At 33.6% G+C, this 20,607-nt stretch overlaps 2 protein-coding genes across 2 annotated transcripts; one reads left to right on the top strand and one right to left on the bottom strand.

The window, feature by feature from the left end:
• The first annotated feature begins 1,089 nt into the window (after nt 1-1,089).
• Nucleotides 1,090-4,932, top strand: LOC107842909 (pentatricopeptide repeat-containing protein At3g53360, mitochondrial). Its single transcript, XM_016686958.2, has one exon. The coding sequence runs from the start codon at nt 1,321-1,323 to the stop codon at nt 3,577-3,579; it is 2,259 nt and encodes a 752-aa protein (XP_016542444.1). The 5' UTR covers nt 1,090-1,320; the 3' UTR covers nt 3,580-4,932.
• Nucleotides 4,933-5,048: 116 nt separating this feature from the next.
• LOC107842908 (kinesin-like protein KIN-5D) lies at nt 5,049-12,610 on the bottom strand. The gene is made up of 24 exons (XM_016686957.2): nt 12,337-12,610; nt 11,933-12,064; nt 11,660-11,840; nt 11,302-11,431; nt 11,036-11,194; nt 10,279-10,755; nt 9,691-9,788; nt 9,443-9,599; nt 9,292-9,361; nt 8,947-9,023; nt 8,802-8,855; nt 8,638-8,718; nt 8,431-8,548; nt 8,165-8,251; nt 7,907-8,082; nt 7,661-7,822; nt 7,473-7,580; nt 7,233-7,391; nt 7,066-7,149; nt 6,629-6,834; nt 6,430-6,531; nt 6,244-6,353; nt 5,990-6,141; nt 5,049-5,491 (listed from the first exon to the last, which is right to left on the bottom strand). The coding sequence occupies exons 3-24, from the start codon at nt 11,812-11,814 to the stop codon at nt 5,321-5,323; spliced, it is 3,093 nt and encodes a 1,030-aa protein (XP_016542443.2). The 5' UTR covers nt 11,815-11,840; nt 11,933-12,064; nt 12,337-12,610; the 3' UTR covers nt 5,049-5,320.
• Nucleotides 12,611-20,607: the final 7,997 nt, after the last annotated feature.

Here is a 20,607-nt window from a genome sequence, read left to right as displayed (position 1 = left end):
CGCGCCTTAGAATGGGGGTCGCGGAGAGGTAATAATATCACTTTTATATAGTTAAGGTGTGTAATAGGTCACTTATATAATTTAGGTGTGGCTTAGACTTTTCTTGTATAGTATGGGGTGAAAATGATGCCTTTTCCCTATCAAATATTTATGACCTTACTAATATCTTATTCAATCCAACTGTTGTGTTAGATTAGTCACAAATTATATGGAATCATCGCAATTTTTTGTTGAGAGGTGGCTCAATATGAATTTCGAATCAAAATGATATTAAATTAGGAATAAATCTAACAAATCGGTTTGTTAGAATTTTTAGGACTAAAATGGTTAAAACACATAGGCAACGAAGTACCTTCAATATGTAATTTTCACGTTTAAAAATAGATGATTCATTAAATGTATTTTCATAAAAGGTGTTCTTACAATCACGAGCCTTACGTGAATTTTTTACATCTTGAAGAAATACTTGTTTCTTTTAATGCACTTTCAATAATTATTTTGCTATTCAAAAATCTAAAAAGACTGTCCATTTTCTGAATGGATGGACATAAGCCATTAGAGGTGTGAAAAAATTATCTTTTATTGTCCGATCAATTCAAAAAATGACTGTCTTCTCAAAATTTTAAATAGCAAAATAAATATTGAAAATGCATTAAAGTAAATGAGCCTTTCTTGAAAATATAAAAACCGCACTGAAGGCTCGTGAATATAAGACCGCCTTCCTTGTAAATATATTTAACGGATTGTGTATATTGAAACATGGAAATTACACACTAAAAATGCTCCATTGTCAATACATTTCCACCATTTTAATCATAAAAATTTTGATAAACCCATTTATTGAAGGAAAAAATACATAAAGTAGCATACTTAAGTATTAAATTACAGAAAATAGCAACACTTTTATCAAATTGCATTTTGTAGCATATGTATTTGTATTTTTGTAGCAACAGTTTGTAAAACTACAAAATACATATCGATTATAAGAGCAGTAAAAATCATATGTATTTATATTTTTGTAGCGACAGTTTACAAAAATATAAAATACAACTTGCTATTTGCCCTTTATTGAATTTGTTAGTCATTCATTATGAAATTTGCCCTTTATTGAATTTGTTAGTCATTCATTATCATTTTGATCCAAACTTGCTAGTATCTAGTGGGGCGGTTTTTCAAATTAAAATCACCAGCGCAAATGCCTATTCGTGGGTAATATGGGAACCTAGACGGTACACACATTTTTCCCGCCAATTTCAAACTATCCGGAGTAGCTATATCTACTTCTCCTGTCAATCTCTGACGTATAAAAATTGTTTTACAATGATAAAAAGTTTTGGATCAATCCGGAGCTATGTCAGTCATAGCATACAGTGTTGTTTCAGTAATGAGCAGTTAAGTAATGATCATATAATCTTTTTGTGTAAGCAAAAGCTATTTAAACAAGCTTTAGAGGCATTCGAGTTGTTGGAAAAGAACACGTCTTGTAATTTGTATCCAAGCACGTATGCTCAGCTAGTATCCGCGTGCTCGTCTATAAGATCGTTGTATTATGCAAGAAAAGTACATAGTCATATTGTGGAATTGTCTAATTATAAGCCAGACATGATTTTTCAAAATCATTTGTTGAATATGTATGGTAAGTGTGGGTCGTTGAAGGATGCTCGTAAGGTGTTTGATGAAATGGCTGAACGGAATTTGGTAACTTGGACTTCGATAATTGCTGGGTACTCACAAAATGGTGAGGAGATTGAAGCATTGAAGCTTTACTTTCAAATGCGACGGGTTGGGCTTGTACCGGATCAGTTTACATTTGGAAGCGTGATAAAAGCGTGTTCAAATATGGATCAGGTTGAGTTAGGGAAGCAGTTGCATGGGCATGTGGTTAAAGCGGAACATGGTTTACACCTTATTGCTCAGAATGCATTGATTGCGATGTATACGAGGTTTAGTCAAGTTAATGAGGCATTGAAAGTGTTCACGCGTATTAAAACAAAGGATTTGATTTCGTGGAGTTCAATGATTGCTGGATATGCACAGCTTGGTTATGAATCAGAAGCTCTTTCCTGCTTCAGGGAGATGCTTAGTCAACGAATTTACAAGCTGAATGAATTCGTTTTTGGAAGCGTTTTTAATGTTTGTAGAAGTCTTGCACAAGCAGAATATGGAAGACAAATACATGGTTTAAGTATAAAATTTGGGCTTAGTTTTGATGCTTTTGCTGGTTGTGCTGTTACGGACATGTATGCTAGATGTGGATGGTTGTGTTCTGCAAGAACTGCATTCGACCAGATAGGAAATCCTGATCTTGTAGCCTGGAATGCTCTGATTGCGGGGTTTGCATACGGAGGTGATCCTGATGAAGCGATGTCTCTCTTTTCTCAGATGAGAACTTTGAGTTTGAATCCAGATGATGTTACAGTTCGTTCTTTACTTTGTGCCTTTGTAAGCCCATCTGCACTCATTCTAGGAAAGAAAGTGCACTGCTATGTTATTAAGTGTGGCTTTGATTTAGATATTTCCGTCTCTAATACATTACTTTCAATGTATTCCAACTGTTCAGATCTTCCAGATGCACATAGAATATTCAATGAGATGAATTACAAGGAAGATTTAGTCTCGTGGAATGCCATTCTTACAGCCTTTCTACAACAGGGAGATTCTGGAGAAGTCTTCTCGTTATTTAAAATGATGCTTCTTTCTTCTAATAAGCCTGATCATATTACATTAGTTAATATGCTTGGGGCTTCTGGAAAAGTAGCCTCTTTGGAAATAGGAGACCAGATTTGTTGCTATGCCGTGAAACATGGGCTAAGTGAAGATATCTGTATCCAGAATGCTTTAATTGACATGTATGTGAAATGTGGACATATGACAAGCGCTAAGAAGCTCTTTGATAGTATGAAGAACCCTGATGCAGTCTCATGGAGTAGTTTAATAGTGGGATATGCTCAGTTTGGATACGGAGAAGAGGCTCTAGATCTCTTCCAGAAGATGAGATTTTTAGCTGTCAAGCCAAACCAAGTTACCTTTGTTGGAGTTTTGACTGCTTGTAGTCATGTTGGACGAGTAAAAGAAGGGTGGCAGTTGTTCAGAGCCATGGAAACGGAGTATGGTGTTGCACCAACTAGAGAGCATTGTTGTTGTGTGGTTGACATGCTTGCCCGAGCTGGCTGCATAGAAGAGGCAGAAGCTTTTATCAATCAAATGGAACTTGATCCTGATATTGTGGTGTGGAAAACCTTGTTAGCTGCTTGTAAGACACGTAATAATCTTGATGTTGGCAAACGAGCCGCGGAGAAAATTTTGGAGATTGATCCTTCGAATTCTGCTGCACATGTGTTACTCTGTAACATTTTTGCTTCTACTGGAAGTTGGAAGGATGTTGCATCACTGAGGGGTCTGATGAGACAAAAAGGTGTCAAAAAGGTTCCAGGTCAAAGCTGGATCGAAGTCACGGACCGGATCCATGTCTTCTTGGCTGAAGACTGTGTGCACCCAGAAAGGGACAGAATATATTCCATGCTAGATGAACTATGGATGCAGATGCTGGATGATGATTATTTGCCCCTAGAGATTTAGCTTTTAGCGGTACAACATTTGGCCAAGATGAGTATCAGATATAAGCTTCCTGCAATGTCCACATTGTGGAGGCACCTTTACAGAACCACATTTTACTTATGCAGGTGTTTGAATTGGTTTTCTGGATCTTAGGAGGTCTGGAAAGTGGAAAACGAAATTTTTCCACATAGCTATCCAGAGACATGTTTGACTAGAGAGACACTGAAGCAGCAAATATTCTTGTAGAAAAGGTGAAAGCAGGTTGCTGTTTTCCAACAACAAGTTGTTATTGTTTCATATAGCGATGTCAGACTTTAGATTAACTGAAGATACCATGGAAGATTGCTGACAAAAAAGTGTTGAGAAGTATTATTACTACACCTGAAAGTTTGCAGGGTGTGACGGTGTGAGATTGAGTCCTTGAGATTCAGTATTCTCGAAGCCAAGGAGCCACTTCAGGATATGGTAAGTAGAGCTCTGTGAGTGTTCTCATCAAGAATAGCACTGTTAAGGGCCTTGCACTTAATGGAAGGCACAGAAAAATCTAGTCTTGGGTAGGTCCACTCCTTTCTCAGTAATGCTCACCTCGTTGATGAAGAAGCACTGCCTGAGGCAGCCTTCATCCAAAACGCTTGTGAAATTTGTTGATTCTTTGCTTACTGGCTGAAAGAAAGGCCAAGTGACACTTCCATAAAACTTGTAATCTTCTTATGCCACTTGAGGAATGGATGCAGTGTATGGTATACCAACTAAGGCGGCAGATTAAAAGAATCACGAGTCGTAACTCTAGAACCCTTAGCTCCCTTGAAGTGAGGAAGTAAGCTTGTATTTGCAGAAAGAAGGTCTGAGGTAATCGATTCCTAATAGGGCTTTCTCATACGCAGCCCCAGCTGGTAACCATATTCTCAAGCCCAAATGACCGTCTCATTACTATGTCTGGGAAGAGATGCAGCATCTAGATTGCCTGGAGGTATAGAATCAAAGCTAATCTCTTTGGTTAGACTCAAAGGTAATTATTGTGGTGAAGTTCACTAAACTGTGCTTTGGACCATTTTCTCTAAGAAAGTGATTACTGTGTAAGATTACAGAAATGGTTATTTGGGCTTACTTTAATGGTCATCCGCCAAAAAACAGATTTCCAGTATGATACTATATGGCTGGTAAAGAATAGGCACAGGGCTAAGAAAAATGAACTCTTAAATTTGAGCACTGCAGATTAGATTTCAGAAACTTGCTACTAGAAGATATTTGATGTAAATGGAAGTCCAGTTATGTCAGAAGGAGTTGCTTCAAGTGTTCTGAGAGGAGACTGCAAGATAGGCCTTAGACCGAATCGATCTATGCTGGCTATATGGGTTAACGCCTTTGCATCAGTATGCTTTGTGAGGTTTTGAGCAATATATTCTTTGTTTTGTAGTTTGATGGTTCAGCAACCTATGTAGGGATATTATTAAAGATTAATACATCAGTTCTAGATTCCAAGACCCTTGTTTATCCTAAATCAAAGTGGAAATTTCAAAAATAATGCACTGAATACTAACATAGTGTATTTTTTTATGGTAGTTATTAGTATGACTTTCTACTATGACTAGAACACTTAAATATAAAGAAATATTGATTTTCTGAGGCTCCAATTCACAAGATGACATGCCTTTGCTCTTTTACTGGAACACTACATCTGGTTACCAGTAACCTCGATGATCAAATCTCTAAATCAGTTATCCTACTTTGAAAGAAACATCTGGAGTCCAACTGAACATCCTCATGCTCCTTTGGTTGCATTTACATCTCTGTTAGCACGTTTTGCTATTCCATTGCCTTGAAATGACTTGAGTGACTCCTTGAGTAAAGGAGTTCTGAGATTTTCAATAGATTCCTTACTTGGCACATTAACTCTTTTCCTCCTCATAGTTGAGCCTGACGGTTCATCAACCTAACCATAGGAATCCGAAAAAAGGTCTTAGTTGAAGATAGCATGTGCCACGTGGACAGTGGTAAACAAGTAAGTTCAAAGAAAACCAAAAAGTTCTCATTCACAGATTACCATTAATTGATAATTTTCTTCTGGTGGAGAATTCCATTTATTGTTATATAAATTCAAAGAAAATAAACTTGTCATCCTGCTAAACTCGAGTCAAGAACTTGAAATGAACTAAAGTCTTATTCAGGTATCTTGATTGAAATTCCCATACATGATAATTTTTGTTGAAATGGTAGTCTTGCTTATCTTAGTGGCCCTTGATACAGGAGAAAGTATTGGCGCTAGGTTTTCTAAGTGAAAATCGGTTCTTGAATGGTGAAGAGAGAGAATTTTAACTATATAAAATTACAGATTATAGTAGTATTAAGGTGTAAACTGACCAAGTATTGAACTATTTAGTTTTAATGTCAAAGATCTCATTTATACTTGCTTAGTTTTCTGAGCTTTTACCTTGTACTTGTCTGTCAATACTTCTCCTGCACTTTCTGCTATTTCTGATACTTCAGAGGAATGACTGTCTTTCATCTGTTTCATACCCTCAACACAAGGATGAATAAATGAATAGATCTTCTCACATTCATCGTGATCAAGTTTCAGCAGACCTGCATCAATTTCAACTGTATGAGTCTGTTGCAGTAAGACTCGATCACGTTCTTGCAATATCAAAGGAAGAAAAAATTGCTATTTATTCGCAGGCAACATACTTTCCATAGCAAAAGTAAGATTCCTATTGGAAATAGCTGTTTCTTCTAGTATGGAAGTCAATGTGGAGGATAACTGAGTGTTGATCTTTCCATTTGATTCCGTTGCGTCCCTGAAGATAGTGAGGTAAAAATATAAAGTAAAAACACAATTCAGCTAATAATTGATACAGTGAAATGATATCTCACTTCATGATGCTATCAATTGAATTGATATTTCCTGTTTGTTGGCAGAGGAGAGATTCTTGGGCATTTCTCCATCCATCTTCAACCCCCTTTGATTTTTCCAAGCTGAAATTTAAGATGAAAAATGTAAGACTGAATATATACAATCCAAAAGCAAAAAATACAAGTCTTATCAGTTTATATAATCGGAAACAAACTCAACCAGCATTCAATGTGTCCTGCTAGGCAACTCTTCCAAAATTCCGATCTAGTTGAATCCCCGATATGTTCTTCTTCTGTGCTTTCTATGTAGCTTGTCCATTCTTCATAAGCAGAATTAGCGCAACCTTGTATGTTTGAGAACTCAGCATTAAGATTTCTGGTTTTGGCCTTAGAGCACTCTCTAAGGCCATTGACTGCTTTTTGAACCTAAAGAAAAGGAAAAATCGAAGTGTTTTGATAAAATTCTGCCTGAAAGAGACGGTCTTATAGTTATTTCATGCTATATGAATTAGAAAATTCATGAAAAGGCTTTGATACTGGTGTGAGTTCCATTCACAAATTTAACCTTTATGGAATAGCAATCTCAAACTGTGATTATTTAGTATAAATTCTAAAACCATAAAAAGTATGTACAAGTTGCAATGGAGAAGCATGTACCAGCCTTTTCTTCCTAGTATTAGAAGCTGATATAAGCTCTGCAACTTTTTCTATCAGTTGCCGCTCTTCACCTGCAGCCAGCTCCTACAGAAGTAACTCAAAGGGTGAAAAGAAACCAAGATCGACATCTTCATTTCCAATGATGGTCCGGAACAACAAATAAATACCTCAAACTTCTCCTCAAGGGCACAGAGTTGCTGATCATTAATTGATTGTGATTTTTCATCCGTTAGTCTCAATTTTGAAATATATGTATTTAAGGTCTTGAAAAAGTTGAGGAGAACTTCAGAGGTTAATTGAATTTCTTGATATCTTCTTGTGTGATACTGATGATGGCGGAAAAATAAACAAAGTTAGATGCACAAATTAAGAGTATCTGAAAGAAAATTTAAAGCATGCCTATGTACCTGTTGTTCTTGTCGCACAAAAGCATTTATCTTCACCTCAAGTTCCCTAATGCTACCTTGTAGACCGTTGAGTACATCATTAATATCAGCGGAAATCTTTCCAACAAGCTGCACTAGTATGCAGGCAAAATTGTGTGATGAAAAGGTGGAAAGATAGTAACACTGACTGAAAGAGTATCTCTGCTTACGTCCATAAAGGCAGAAGAATGCTTTGATACATCTGAATTCACTTTGCTAAAAGCTAACTGAGAATTTTCATGAAGTTCTTGGGCTGGAGCAGCTAAATTCTGGATATCAGATCCATACTTGTCTTTTAGCTTCTGGAGCTGTGCCTTCAATTCATCTGTAGCCTGCCGTTAAAATCAAGAAAGATTAGTTCCATTTTCAGGTCACAGATAATCAGAGTACCGTATGTCAAAAAATGTTCACTGTACCTTTCTTTTAGTAGCTAAGAAGGATTGTGTATTTTCTAATATTAAATTCAATTGCTGCTCTTGTTTGGTTACGGAAACTGCTGTGTTTCTCTTTAAAATTTCAAGCTGCTTTGTCAATTTGTTGCGGAAACCTTGCATAAGGATTCTGTTTCTTTCCTCTCTACTGTTACTTTTCTCTGTTTCATAAGAAACATGTTAGAAGGAGAAACTATGTCAACCAGATAAAGACTAAAGACCAGAAGAGATAGTAGTGCGAACCTATTTTGGCGAACAAGCTGGACATCTCTGATTCTGCATTCTCTACTTCAGCTCGAAGCTCCAGTGCTTTATCAGTCATTGCTTTTTCTGAATAACCCAAGGTAAAATATGCAGATTTCAGTAATTTCAAGAATATAACTTCTTTGATATACCAATGTCCCACTAACCGATACATATTTACTCCTACATAGTGTAGGATTCAGGAAAGCTTAGGGTCATCTTTATATCTCAATTAGTTGTCGGGACACGCTTCAGAGCTTACTTACCAGATTTAATGAGATTGGATACTAGATAATCCTTCTCTTGAATCGTTTCTTTTGCTTGGGTATATTTCATTTCAAGATCATTGATAGCTTGTTCAGCTTGAACATTTTTGAGTTCACTCTGCCATAAAATAGGGGCTGGGAAGTTTAGTTTTCTTCCATGTTCTGGCTATATTGGTAAAAACATAACTTGTTCAAGTAACATTCTACCCGTGTTATCTCAAGTTGTTCGGTTAAATCTGCTGTCAGTTGTCGCTGATAATCATAACGATCCTGAAGCTCTATCAATTTCTGCTCAGAATGTGCAGCTTCTCAATGATCTTGGAATAAATAAGGACTTACATAAGCTGCCTACAAGATCGATCAGGTGTTACCTTGTTTTTGGATTCTAAATCAAGTTCTGTGGACTTTAGTTTCTCAGCTATCGCCTGAAAAGGGAAAAAAGCATTTGAGCAATAAAGTTTGTTACTATTTTACAGATCAAGAGTAGCACTCCAGATATATTGATGGTAATTGCACCTTCTGAGTTGCCTCTTCACTCAGGTAACGATCTTGTGGTATGTAGATTCCATTCTTCTCCCTTGTTGCATGTAATTCTACAGTGCAAAGAAGAATGCCTATTGTTAATTGTTATAAAGTGCAGCCAAGTGCATGAAGCATCCTGCATTCATGCAGCGTCCGTGGAAGGGCCACACCCCAAGGGGTGTTTTGTAGGCATCCTACCTGATGCAAGCATCAGTGGTTAATTGTACGGTTCATACCCGTGATCTATAGGTCACACGGAAACAAACGGTATCCCTTCAATGCCTACTGTTATAATAGCCATAAATTAATAAATTTTCAAACTACAAGTCGCATTATAACCTTGCTTTAGGCGGTCCATCTCCACATATAAATCTTTGATTAGGGCAGATTTTGTCACCTTCTGGTTGACCTGGAAATAGTACTCGAGGATGAAATACATGGTTATCTAAAATCATTTAAAAACAAGTTTCCAAAGAATAAAATTGACTACCTCTGGCCTGTTTTTAATTTGCTTGGCACGATTAGCATATTCAAGAGTACTGAGAGTCTCTTCCAAGCACTGGATAGATGGTGAAACCGTGGCAATTATGCACGTCTTTGTTTTTCCTCCTAATGAATCCCTTAGAAACCTTGTCAACTTGCTATCCCTGAGATCCCATGAATTATTTTACAGTTGTTGCTTCTGTATTATAACATCTGTTGCAATGTATATATAATATGAGTGTACAAGTTCTATACCTGTATGGAACATGTCCAGAGTGATCAACCAAAGCATTGATGACCCTGCCCAAGGTAAGCAAGCTCTTATTTATCTCACCAGCCTCTCTTGCTCTTCCCTGGATTTTAAAGAATGCCATTATGAACCTTAAATCGCACTGTAATAAATTGAAGGATTTAACTTAAAATACATGGCATGGTAAAGAATTTTTACAGTGTTAGTGTAATTTAACTTGTTTATTGTAGGTTTCCTGCTATGTTTTCCAGGTAACGATTTCCAACTTATATTTGGCAGTTACTGGTCAATGGTTCTGCCATGTGACCAGGAGGTCACAAGTTCAAGCTGTGGAACAGCCACTGACAGAAATGCAAAGTAAGGCAGCAGACAGTAGACCCTTGTGGTCTGGCCCTTCCCGTGGACCCCAGCGCATAGCGGGAGCTTTTAATGCACCGGATTGCCCTTTTTTACTAGTACTTATATTTCAGGTGATCGATAGTGTATTTTCTTTTACGTATCAGTGTATGGAAGTTAAACTCGTAAGTGAAATGGTATAATAACTTTGGATTATTCTGAGGAGATTATTGACAGGTGAAGTTCCAGTAGTGTACCTCTTTTGCACCAGAACGTAAAATGTTCTCGGATCCAGCTAGGTCAACAAGATTCAGTTTTCCACACTTTATCAGTTCCAGTCCCTCATGAGTACATTCCTTAACATGTAAGGTGATGGAAAATATTGAATGAGACCTATTGCTTTGTTTATTGAGAAGTGTCTCAGCTGTATGCTTATTCGCAGAGCCTTTCTCCAAAAGTTTGTAGATTTCATCTGCAGTTGATACCGTCAACTCTTCTACACCTCTAATGAAAACTGCGCCTTTTCCATCTTCCATAAGGGCTAATGGCTTTCTCTGCTTCTCATCAATCAGTTTTGATTCCTCGTCCAGGGAAAGAAGATCTGTTATTTCCTCATTGTATATCTCTATATATGCAACTTTCATAGTGTACTCAGCCTTTTGCAACTCCAAAATGTCAAAAATATCCTGGACAGCTCTAGGAATTACTCCAGCGTTCTTGTGAAATTCGCCATTCTACAAGCATCAACATTGAAAACGGATATACAAAATGATAAGCCAACAAAACTAGGGGGCTACAATATAAGGTATGGTTCAGATGAACTCAATAACTTTTGCTTAGACCCTGCACTTGTATTAGAAAATTCAATATATTTGTATAAATATTTAATAGCTAACCCAGTAATCAAAATGAGCTACAAGTTCGGTGACAAGTTCAGAACCCATAAACTTCAAATCCTGTCTCCGACTTACATTTTGAGGGGGAAAAAAATGATGAAGAGATAATAGAGGAGACCTTATCTTTAATTGCTTCCCCTTCCATTGTGTAAGTTTTTCCTGTTCCAGTTTGACCATAAGCAAAAATCGTACATGTATATCCCTCAAGAGCCTCCTGAACTAGAGAAGCCACAGACTGATCATAAAAGTCCTTTTGCTGAGATGATGGACCACAAACCTAACAAATATTGTGGCATCAACGGGTAAAATATATGTTACTACACAAATTTTTGTAATAATGAAAGGTATAGAATGATTTAAACTTATACAGTATAAGAAGAAAACCTTGTCAAAGAGAAAGGTTTTGTTTATTTGCTTAGCAGCTGTGCTCAAGGTTGCAGTGACTTCTTGTTTCAGCTCGTCACATGAGATCACCATAGGTCCTTTCACCTTCATTTCATCCTCATTTGGAGGCCTGAAATACAAAAATGTCACTTTGATAATTAGTCTCAGTGATGACATAATACACACCCCTAAAGTAACTGCATTTGTTGCGGTAGGCTGACAGCCAGCATAATACACTTCTATGCATCGACATGGACAGTGACGATTTAAATGGCCTATCCCAACTTGGTTGGGATTAAGGCATAGTTGTTGTATGAACGTGTAGAATAAGCAATGGAAAATTTAACCAAGTTCATACCTGCAACGCAGTACAACTTTCACATTAACCCCTTTTTCATCATTTGATCTAAATCCTGATTTGCATGGTTTTTCAGTTGACGACCAGAGTGTTTGAGACATCAAGACAGGAGGTGGAGTCCCTCTTCGTTGATGATTCGATTTTGGAGTGTCCATCAAGAATGCCCTGAAAATCTCCTTTCCTTTTAAGAGAAGGCGTTGGAAAAGAAGGCTATCAGAAATCAAGATACGGAAACAGCAGCTTATGAAACAAGGGCAACGGGGAGGACCGCACCTTTGGTACTTGATCGTGACTTCTTTTGTTTGGTAAGGTTATGAAAAACTGCTTCAGTCTAGGAAACAACCAGAAACTCAAGCGTTTGGAGTTAACCAGACTCACTCTGTTATGTTGTGACTAACACCCAGGCTGCAAATTCACAGGACAACATAAGAAAACAACATCTCCAGTGTAATCTCACAAAACGGGGTCTAAGGAGGGCGATATATACGCAGCCTTACCTCTACCTCGTGAAGGTAGAGAGACTGTCTCCAATAGACCCTCGGCTCAACTAAATCATGGAAGGGATATCATAACTAGTCCCCATAAGAGAACAAACTAACAAAAGTTTTAAAGTTCCTGTCTTTTTGTCCCCCTTCTCTTTTACTTGTTTTATTATAACATACATTCTTGATCATTACCTTATGCAGATGGAACCTTGCTGGTAGACAGTAGCTCTCCGGCCGGCTGGCCGATCGAATATTACAAAGGTTTGGCTTATCTAACACATGGAATAGTTAAGAAAAACAATAAGATTTTAGTTTGAATATAAAAACAAGATGAGAAACAGAAAAATTTAATCTATGGCGTTACACTTTTCTTGCATAATAAAGAATACTGTTCTTAATGAGCTTTAACTACTTTATTGACGTTTTGGTTCATTAGTCAATGAGATGTTAGGAAAATAATGACATTAACTTGTGTTTTGGGCTTTGTTTATATACAGAATTAATAGTTATTGAAAGATGGATGGATTACAATCTCAACTTTTGTCATTTTGCTACTTTATTGGTAGCATATTGTAGTCAACTATACCTAAAATGTTCTACTAGTTTCAATTTATTTCTCTCATTTTGATTTGCCACCCAATTTAACAACGTGAAGAAGATTTTCGAATCTTATGATTTGAAAAATAATATAAATTTCAACAGTTTGGAGCTTAATTACAGAAATATTTGAGATTTGCATAATTACTGAAAATCTCAATTTTGGGTCTGTCGAGATACATAATTAGCTCTCAATACATCCAACGAAGACAATTTTTTTTCTTTTGTAAAGATACATAATTAGCTTTTGATTTTTTTTTTTTTATTATTTTGTATCTGTTTAGATATATAATTAGCTTCTGGTACATTCAATGAAGATACATAATTAATTGAGATTTTTATAATTATTTTGTAAGGGTGGAAATTTGTGTAAATATGATAAGTTAAGGTGTATGTTTATGTTATTTTTTTCTAAAAAAATATACATATTAAAATGCCTGCTTAAATCTCATGATCTTAAATATGTCAAGTAGATAGCAACGACTAGTGAGTTGCTGAAATAGAAAAGAGACATTCTTTTGTAACGAACTAAATAGGAGTAGGATAAACAAATTGAAATAGCAAGAGTAACTTTATTAATGGTTAATATATGGAGTATTTTTTTTTTTTAACACTATCAGGCTAAGATGATCTCGAATTTAAGTTGTTGATGTGACGTAGTGACAAGTGAGAGCAATAACAACAAAAAGCACAGTAGATCGTGCAATAATCTATACAAATATTTGCAGTGTTTGACAACTAATAGACACTGATTTAGCAATTTTTGCAATTTATTTTAATTTCGATGCTGGTCCAACATAATTCACTAGTGATGATCGAAGCATAAGAATCTAGTTATTTATAATAACAGGCAAAATTGTTTATAGAAATCCTAATTTGATAATTTGAAGAATATAGTAAATAACCAGTTAGTATTATAATTGATTGAGTAATATAAAAACTATAGTTATTTAAAATATATTGATTATATAAAACTATTTAATCGCAATGTAAGTATTTTAAGCTTGCATTTAAAGTGGCAGTTTTAACGTATTTTTTAAATGGATTTTTATGTGGTCTACAAATCCTAATAAACCTATGTGGATTTAATTATTTAAAATGTGTTTTCTTTGTGTTTTGAGATTCTATAAGTTGGGGAATCTTAGTAGCTTAGTCGTTTAGTTATTTGAACTTTTACCTTATTGGTAAGGGTTCGATTCCCCTCCCCCATTTCCCTACCCCCATTTTTTTTTTTAAAAAGATTCTAACAGTTTACGAATACTTACACAACTTTTTTTTTTTTCCTTTAGACATTATTAGGCCAAACTTTTAAAATTGAATTCTTTTAAAAAGTGTTTTTTGCCAGAAATAGTTTTCAGAAAAGTAATTTTGAAAAATAACATATTGAATTTTAATGTTCAATTTGAAGAATATGTATATCAATACTAAAGTAGTAATTTATGTTTGATCAAACTTTTACAAATACTTCTAGGAAGGCAACTAATTTTATTCAACTTTTGAAAATTACTTCCACTTCAAAGAAAGCATTTTTTTCCTAAAATTTAATCAATTGCGTATTTGCGTTGACTATCTACACTCAAGTATGTGGTAACCTTTTTTTTTTCTTTTTTTTTTTGAGTGTGTCATCAAATATTTGTTGATTTGACAAAGTGTGGAATTAAATCAGATAAGTTATCATTTTGATTTTTTTTCCTTGTACACCTTTACTTTTACCCATCATGTTGTACGTTCGGTATTCAATTTGATATTTTTAAAGTTAATATTTGATAATTTGATTATCGATAATTGAAAATAAATATCAAATATTATAGTTTAACTTTTAACTTCGATTTGATACGATTTTTGATAATATCACAGAATGTCTTCCCACCAATTTTTAGCCATCAAATCTTACCTATTGGCTATTATTAATACATGTTATGGTGGATAGGTGTTATATATTATGTTTGCAGGGTACAACTTTGCAACAGAGCGGAGGGTTTTAAGCTTGTTGATTATTGTAATTTGTAAAGTAGAATAGAAGGTTTTGACCTTTGGAATATTCTCATCTATATCTATAATCTATATATCTATATATCTATCTATATAATATATTAAATGTATGAAGACCTATAAAAAAAGTGATTTAAACTTTTTACTCTTTATTAAAAGTCTTTTTTACTATTTTTTTAATTTATTATTTAATTATTTTTTATTATATTAACTAGACTTTCTAAAATATATGGGGCTCCTAAAATATAAGGTAGGAGAATTAATTAATATTTTTCTTTCTACTACACTTTCTAAAATATACGAGACTCCTAAAATATATGGTAGGAAAATTAATTAATATTTTCCTTTCTACTGTTCAATTAAAAAAATACTCCTAAAATAAGACTTTATTAAGGAAATACTTCTATAAATATTGAGATACACGTTAAACTAGAGAACAAACCGATTTGTCTATTGGGAGAATATGATTGATGTTCATTTAACTTGATTCAATTGCATGTCTAGATGGTGGATGCTTGATTTTCTAACCCGCAACTTCTTTGTTTTCATTCAAAATCATTGAATTTCTTGTGTAAAAATTAAGTTTAATTATATTGTTTTGATATCTTTACCATCTTATTGTTTTATTTTAATTTACAGATACTAGATGAATGTGGGTCGGCTTTAAAAAAATTTTTAGATAAAGATTAGGTTTAATTGTATTATCGTAATATCTCTATTAGTTTGTTATTTTGTGGTAGTTTACAGTTCATAGATGAATCTCGATCGGCTTTGAGAAATTTTTGTGTGTAAAATTTAAGTTTAGTTGTATTGTTTTGATATCACTTTTATCGTATTATTTTGTTGCAGTTTACGGGAGATAGATAAATGTTGGTCGATTTTGAGAATTTTTTTTTATGTAAAGGTTAAGTTTAGTTATATTATTTTGATATTTCTATTATGGTATTATTTTGTTATTGTTTACAGGGGTAGATGAGCGTCGAAAGACTTTAATAAAATTTTGTGTGTAAAGATTAGATTTAGTTATATTATTTTGATGTCTCTGTCATTATATTATTTTATTGCAATTTACATATGGTAGATGAATGTCGGTCGACTTTTAAAAATATTTTTGGTAAAAATTGGGTTTAATAAATACATTTTCCATCTTTACATACTCAAAAGATATTAAATTTAATTATTATATTTATCTTTATTATTTAAACAAATATCTTATTTAATATAATGTTTGAACTTATTAAAGTAAGCGCGTACACCTAAACTAGTTATATATAGAATCCTTTGAAGAGTATAATTTGTGAGAAGGTAATTTAAGTAACTTAATTTTTCTTTTTAAGTACACAATTCTTTTAGATGTAAAGTTTATTATATTTTACCCAAATTAAAATCTAAACGTAAAAACAGTCCTAAATCTAATAAAACCTCAAAGTGGGAAAAAAGATTTTCCTGAATTGGCGTGTAGAAAAGAGAAAAAAAAGAGTCCTAATAAAAAACCTCAAAGTGAAAAAAAAAAAATAAGTCGAAAGTAAAAAATTATATAGGTGTATTAGATATAGAGTCCTTTGAAGAGTATAATTTGTGTGAAGGTAAATTACGTAACTTAATTTTCCTTTTAAGTACACAATTCTTTTAGATGTAAAATTTATTATATTTTACCCAAATTATTTTCTTATTTTGGATAAGAAAATTTTAATTTAATTTTTCTTTTAAGTACACAATTCTTTTAGATGTAAAATTTATTATATTTTACCTAAATTAAAATTTTTATTTAATTTTTCTTTTAAGTACACACAATTCTTTTAGATGTAAGATTATATTTTGCCCCAATTAAAATTCTAAAGTCATAACAACTACGAGAACAAAATTTTATGCCGACTTCATTACCTCTATATTTATATATCCATGTGTGATGGCCATCTTGATCAATATAGTGTCTTGCATAATGATTTTGATTTTGACTTCAATGCATGGTTGCAATTGATCACTTGGTTAAGATACCATAATTGTCATTACTAAGTTTTTAAATGATTTTTTTTTTTTTGTAATTTTATGCCTTTCAAATTGTGTTCGATATGGTTGATTATGTATATTTATTATTATTATTATTGATTAATAGTTTTAAAAATTGTATTTATATAGTGTTCATGGTGAGAATGATACTCCTAAGAGTAAAGATAAATCCGTATTTAAATTGTATTATTTAGAATTTTTTATTTTGGTGATCGTCAAGTTATGAGCGAACAAGTGAAAAAGATAAATCCGTAACAGGAGTGCATGAGATTAAGTTGTCAAAGTCCAAAGATAGTGCTAGAGTCAAGTCCGTCCTCACTAATCAAGACATCATTATTTTCTCTCGGTACTTTTCCTCTTTATCTGTGAGTGTACTTTCATAATTTTAATCATTTTGATGGTGGGATGAAATTGCAGGAGACTTTCAATGATGGAGAAGTATTGGTGATCGGGGAGATATTATATTGAAATATAATGTATTGCCTTCTCTTCAGAGATTGTTGCTTTCATTGACCACAAGAAAAAGTTTAGTTTTTATTCTCCAGCCTAATTTTCTTATGCAATAGCAGGAAGAATCAAAAATTTATTTCAAAAATTCTTTAATGTAGGGAAGCGAGGGACTAAGAGAACCCTAATTTATTTTGAAAATAATATTTCATTTGGCATGTGGGAGCAAAACGTTTTGCATATGTTTGATGCTATGCCTTATGTCAACATCTTGTGATTGAACTGGCGCGGTCTATGAGACAATATTTTAATTAATTTTATAACTACTAAATTATGTATATATAACAAGTGTTATGATAATGAGAACTTTAAACTTGGAATTGTGTCTATATATGATCTGTTTCTACTCCTCTAAATTAATTTTACTGTTAAGTGACCTTCACTTTTGTCATTCCATCTCTCCAAGTGTGTATCAATATTATTTGCATATTGATTCTTGCTATGTGTCTTCAACAAATGATATATTTCCTTTATTGATTCTACTTTTATATATAGAAGTTTATGCAAAATTTTCTTTTTTTTTTTTATTTAAAGAAAACACAGGTTGTATTATTGGCGGGGCATAACTACCTCACAGTTGTTTCACACTTAATATATATGGTGTTATTTTGATCACGTTCTATTCTTTGTGAAGGACTCTTTCTTTTTCCGGTAAATATAATACATGAATATCACATTATTTTGTAAGTTCATATATATATATATATATATATATATGAGGTGGACCTTTATTTGATAAATGATTCGATATTTAGTAAATACGAAATATCAAATGGTATTAATACTTTGTATCAAATCCGAAGTAGAATACTTTAATTTTGAAATTTTACTTTCAAATATCATACCAAACATTGAATTAATATCAACAACAAGAAGAAGATACCCAGTCCTAATCACCATCCATATTTAGGTGATTTTTACTGAGGGTGATTTCTACTAAGGAATACTTTTTTTGAGAGAAAAAGGAGTTGAGAGTACCTCTCAAGTCTTCGATTAAATAAATGTGACAAGTGAGTTCCACAATATTATTAAGTTAAAAAAGTAAAGTCGCTCAATAATTGGAGACAATTATTCAATAACTGCATTAGTTGTCTCAACAACTATAAAAATTGTAACATCTTTGCACAGTTATCGAACAACTTTGATAGTTGTGGAGACAACTTCTATAGTTGTTGAAGCAAAAATGTAAAAAAAAAATAAAAATAAAAAGAATTTGTCACTTGTACCTAATTTTTAAAACTTGAAGGAGCCTGCCCACTTAATTGATAAACTTATTTGTCATTGTTAATTCAAAATCACTTGAGCTTGCGAAGATCTTTTTAAGTTTAATAAAAATAATAGGATCAAACTATTTTTAAATTGATGAATAACAGAGAAGGTAAAATGATACCAATAATTGCAAAGTGTAGAGAACGCGGATTAAAGTAGAGTATTAGGGGGTGAGAGTGTGTCGGTAATAGTAAGGGAGTGTTCTTTATTTGTGTCTGACTTTTCTTATTTGTGGTGTTGAATGATGTCAATGGTTTCGGATAGATAGTTTTTAGTATTATCTTGTGGCTAGCGGTATTAATTTATTTTGCATACTGTACTAGTTTATATGCATTTATGTTTTGTATTTGTTATACTGTTATCGATTCTAAGTCGGGGGTCTATTGAAAATAGTCTCTCTACTTCACCTAAGGTAGTGGTATGGTCTGCGACTCTACCCTCCTCAAATCCCACTATGTGAGAATACACTGGGTATGCTGTTGTTGCTATTTTAAAGATTTGATATTAGGTAAATTAAGATTGTCTGTTTTTAATATTTGAACATATTAAACATATCTTTATCTAAATATGAAATTCAATAAAGTAGTAAATTTATCTAGTACTATGTTAATAAATTCATTTTAGAAAAATATAGAGGTTGATGGTGAATGGTAGTTGTTCAATTAAAGAGTTTTCTAAAATGCTTGTCATTAGATTGTGTTTCACTATTTTTTCTGTCTGTGGTGCTGCTGCCTTGAAGAAAACTCTATTATCGATGTCCATTTTCGATTTTGTAATCACTCTAGGGGAGTAGAGTGAATTTCTAATTAGAGTGAAATCTTGTTTGAAGTTAAAAATATTATAAGCTTGCAATATATGATAAGGATAACATTATCCCGTCTAGTCTTACAAGTGGAGTTTGAAGAGTTAAGAATGTACACACACCTTACCCGTAACTTGAGGCAGAGAAGCTTGGAATATAAAGAACTTTTATTATTTAAAACTAGTATGGTTATAAAAATCAAAATAAGGGAGGTACTTAGTAATATTTCAACCAATAAGTGAACTATTTTCGGGACTAGTTTATCTCGTGTTTGATTATGTATGTTAGCTAAATCTAGGATAAAATTATAACGTGTGGCCTAGTGATCAATAAAGTGAGTTGAGCACCATGATGTCTCAGGTTCAAATTCAATCAGTGACAAAAACACTAAGTGATTTCTTTCCTTTATTCTGCCTTTGGTAGACAGAACTACCTGATACCTATTATTGATGGTAGTTGGCAGGTATCCCATGAAACTAGTCGAGATGTATGCTAGCTGACTCGAACACCATGGTTAATGGTTATAAAGAAGATGATAGTGGTTGCTGGTGGGAGGTGGCGTGTATCCAGTAGAATTAGTCGAGGCTCACACAAACTGATCCAAACACCATAATTATCAAAAACAGAAAAAGAAGTTATGCCAAAATCATGGGAGTATCCATCCCACATATAGAAGATGGGAAGTGATCCCCAAGTGTTAATAGAGGCAAACCTGAAGTTTCAAACCTTATAAGGTAACCAAGTGTTACATAAGGCAAATGGAGGGAGATCTCAGAAATTATTCCTTTTATAACTAACAAAGGAGTTTTACTTTCTGGTATTATGACTGATGGTCATGTTTCCAGCATAAAATATTCCATATATAACATCATTATTGATTTAACTATTTAGCATGTCCTCCTTTTCCAGCAGCAATGTCCTCTGAAACCAAACAAATAATTATTCACATTGGTCTATTTTATAACTAACATCCTTGCACCTAATCATATATCAGAAAACTTCACAAGGAGTATTTCATATTTCTTTATTTTCGTTTCTTCTGTCCGTATAGGAAACAGCTTTCTTGAGAATGACATAAATTCACATTGTATCCACTGGCCTCAAATTCTGTTGACTTTTCGTGAAATGCTTCAAAGAAAGTGTTTTTTTGTTTGTTTGTTTAACCATCCTCCAGTGTCCACTGGCCTGATTAATCCAGATTTGACGTATAGCATGGCTAGCACGATTAGAAATGGAAAAGCAATATGGGTTAAGCTTTACAAATACACACAGACCTTCAGAAATCA

Source organism: Capsicum annuum, chromosome 9, assembly GCF_002878395.1.
Source record: "Capsicum annuum cultivar UCD-10X-F1 chromosome 9, UCD10Xv1.1, whole genome shotgun sequence".
Lineage (NCBI taxonomy): Eukaryota > Viridiplantae > Streptophyta > Magnoliopsida > Solanales > Solanaceae > Capsicum > Capsicum annuum.
This window is presented reverse-complemented; position numbering and strand designations above follow the sequence as displayed.